This window comes from Plectropomus leopardus, chromosome 1 (genome assembly GCF_008729295.1).
Source record: "Plectropomus leopardus isolate mb chromosome 1, YSFRI_Pleo_2.0, whole genome shotgun sequence".
Lineage (NCBI taxonomy): Eukaryota > Metazoa > Chordata > Actinopteri > Perciformes > Serranidae > Plectropomus > Plectropomus leopardus.
In genome coordinates, this window is record NC_056463.1 from 288,397 (window position 1) to 291,317 (window position 2,921).

Below are 2,921 nucleotides of genomic sequence, written 5' to 3' on the forward strand. Positions count from 1 at the left end.
TGACTGTCATATAGAGCACAAAGATCGATCCAATCCACAACCACTAACAAAATTTAACAGGCATGAAAAAGTGTGGTCACATTTCAAGTCTGAGAAGATGTTTGTGAATCTTTTGGGGTTACGGTTATCCCACTATGTCTGACCAGGCTGATACAGTGACACACAGTAAGATGTAAAAGCTGAGAAAGCCACAGGGAGACTACCTTCTATATGATCCACAGCTAATTCACATACCACAGAATAAAAGCCATCACAGAGTGCCCATCTCATTAAATCTCGCTGTTCAGACACTGCACCCATCTCCATTAAGAGCTTGTAACCATAGTTTATTGTGACCACAGCAATGTCACTGGTGTCAGCTGACAGGCTGATAAAACAGAAAAATTGTTTTCTGTTTGGTTACTGAAAGTTAACTAGCTGCTCAACTCGTTAAGATTCATGTTCCCCATTCGTAGATTCCAGCAGTATCCTCATCCTTTCAGATGGAGCATGAGTTTGCTCTTTTCCTCGGTTTAGGCTCCCCAAAGTCCCTGTCATCGGCCGCGCAGTGGCTGAAGGAGCAAATCGTCTGTGAGAGCCTACGCATGCCCAAGCGGAACACACTATTAGACAGGCTGTAGATAACACAGTTGCAAAAGCTGTTGCTAATGGCCAGCCAGGTGGTGATGAAGGAGAGGGCAGGGCTGTCCAGCACATGGGAGCTCTCTAGCAGGAAATAGATTATGTAGGGTAGCCAGAGCATATAGAAAACACTGGTGATGCGGAACAACACCATCGCATAACGCCGATCCGGTCCATGCCCTCCATGATGCCCACTACTACCCCCCTCGCCAGCTTCCATCTCCTGACTGGGGAAACGTGCCCGCCGTTCACTGATCTCTCTGTTGTGCTGCTGGCAAATGCGAAAAATATGGTAATAGGTGAAACAAACCACAAGTGCAGCAGGCGCATAGAGCAAACACACCACGAAGCCTGTAAACAGTGCGGAGGTGGGCCAGGAGTGAGCGCACCACTCAAAAATGTCCCCATGATAGCCTGGCTTACCCCACCCAAAGAAGGAGGGCAAGAAAACCAGGCTGGAGTACACCCAGATGAGGGTGATGCAGCCTCGCAGCCGGCATGGCGTCACCAGCTGGTTGTAAGACAGTGGTTTAGTTATGGCCAGGTAGCGGTCCACACTGATACAAGCCAAACAGGCCATCGAAACACTCTTCAGAACCGAGATGACGTAGCTGAAGACCTGACATGTGATGGGCTCCTGGACACCTGCTGGGTAGTGGAGCAAAGACAGGGTGGGCACCAGGCAGCTGAGACCCACCAGCAGGTCAGCATAGGCCATGGTCTGGATGAAGTAGCTGGTGGTGTAGTGGTGTAGCAAAGGGGCACAGTGAAACACAAAGATCACCGTCAGGTTCCCTGTAATAATGAGCACTGTCAGAAGTACAATGACAGCAGTCTCCAGGACGCAAGCCTCCAGGCCTTCATTCAGCCCCCAGCCCAAAGGACAAGAGTGATTGGTGGCCCTGCCAGGAAAGAAGTCTGCATGACTGCTGTTGGCAGCAAGCACCGGGTCCGTTGTCAGTTCAGACTGGTTCATTGTTCTGGGTGCTATCCAGGTGGGTCAGGTTTGTGGTGTGTCACCCATAAGGCAGCTGGTCTGAAACTGGAGAACTGCCTGCCCCCCCCGCCCCCCCCCCCCGCCCCACACCCGGTGTCCGCAGCCCTCCCCCGTTAACGGAGCTCAATACTCTCTCTTACACACTCTCTCTCTCTTTCACCTTACTCTCACATAGCTGGGTCTCAATCAAATGAACACTGACTAGAGGAAAATCAATACAGCCTCTGGGAGGGTAGGACAACCCGTTTAGCTCTCCTTTTCCAATCACTCATGGTTAGTGAAAGTAGTGGGTGGGTAACAGTCAGGAGTAGAGGGGGAAAAAATGTATTCCTTCAGTAAAGCAGGGTAACATTAGAGCTGTGGCAGGCATCTATCCCAAAGGCGAATTTCCCTGCTGCTTTGCCTGCCAGTCTGTGGCCTCATCTCCTGATCCTAATGAGGGTTGCCACGGGGAGGCTGAAGGCATAAGCTGTCCGCACAAGGGCAGAGAGCACAGAAGATGCGCGAGAGGACACCATACGAAGAGGTTAAAGCATGACGGAAAGCACAATGCTCTCTGCTCTTGACGGATCCTCACAGGAGATCAGATGAGTAAGCACGGTAGGGCTCTTATTTCACTCCTGGAGATCAGATGAAATTTACTGAGTGGTTACCTATAAAAAAAAATAAATGTGAGGCAACCATTTCTAAGGGGGAAAGAGTTCTTAGGAGTCTCTCTGGAAAAGAAAATTATATCCATCTCTGCGAATCAACTCCTCTATTCAATCCAAAGTTTCACTGTGCCATGGCGCTGGCGTGTTTACAATGTTACAGCGGGCTTCCCTTATTTTGGTGGTCCTCTGGTCAGTGTCTGGAGCCCATGCATGCCCAGCTATTGTCTGAATCAAAACACAGACACAGGCTAGAACAACATGGGGATCTCCGCAGGAGATAATGTCACAGCTCTCTCAGCACACACAGTGCTGGGGGGAAAAATGTGTTTACAAGGCATCCCTTCGGCAGAATGAGGTAAAAAACCAAGCGGTTCGAAATGTCTGGATGAGTTCTGCTTTTAAAGTGATTTAAAGTTTAAATCCAAATGTGCAGACTTGCCTCTCAGCTTTCTGGACTGCAAGTCGAGAAATACAAACAAATGTAAAAGTCCCGCAGCTGATAAAAGAGCTGAATGTAAGACTGCCATGCAGGCAGGTAGAAGGACTCTCCTGGAGCAATGAGAGGCCAGCTGAATAGCTCAGCGCTCCTCTCACTTCGACTCCTCAGCAATCCTGTAGCAGACACTTGCAGAGATGGAGGGGGGTGTGGG

At 49.7% G+C, this 2,921-nt stretch overlaps 1 protein-coding gene across 1 annotated transcript; it reads right to left on the reverse strand.

Moving 5' to 3' along the window:
* Positions 1-335: 335 nt before the first annotated feature.
* On the reverse strand, positions 336-1,597 carry LOC121945707 (G-protein coupled receptor 52-like). Its single transcript, XM_042490005.1, has one exon. The coding sequence runs from the start codon at positions 1,595-1,597 to the stop codon at positions 479-481; it is 1,119 nt and encodes a 372-aa protein (XP_042345939.1). The 3' UTR covers positions 336-478.
* Between the last annotated feature and the right edge of the window lie 1,324 nt (positions 1,598-2,921).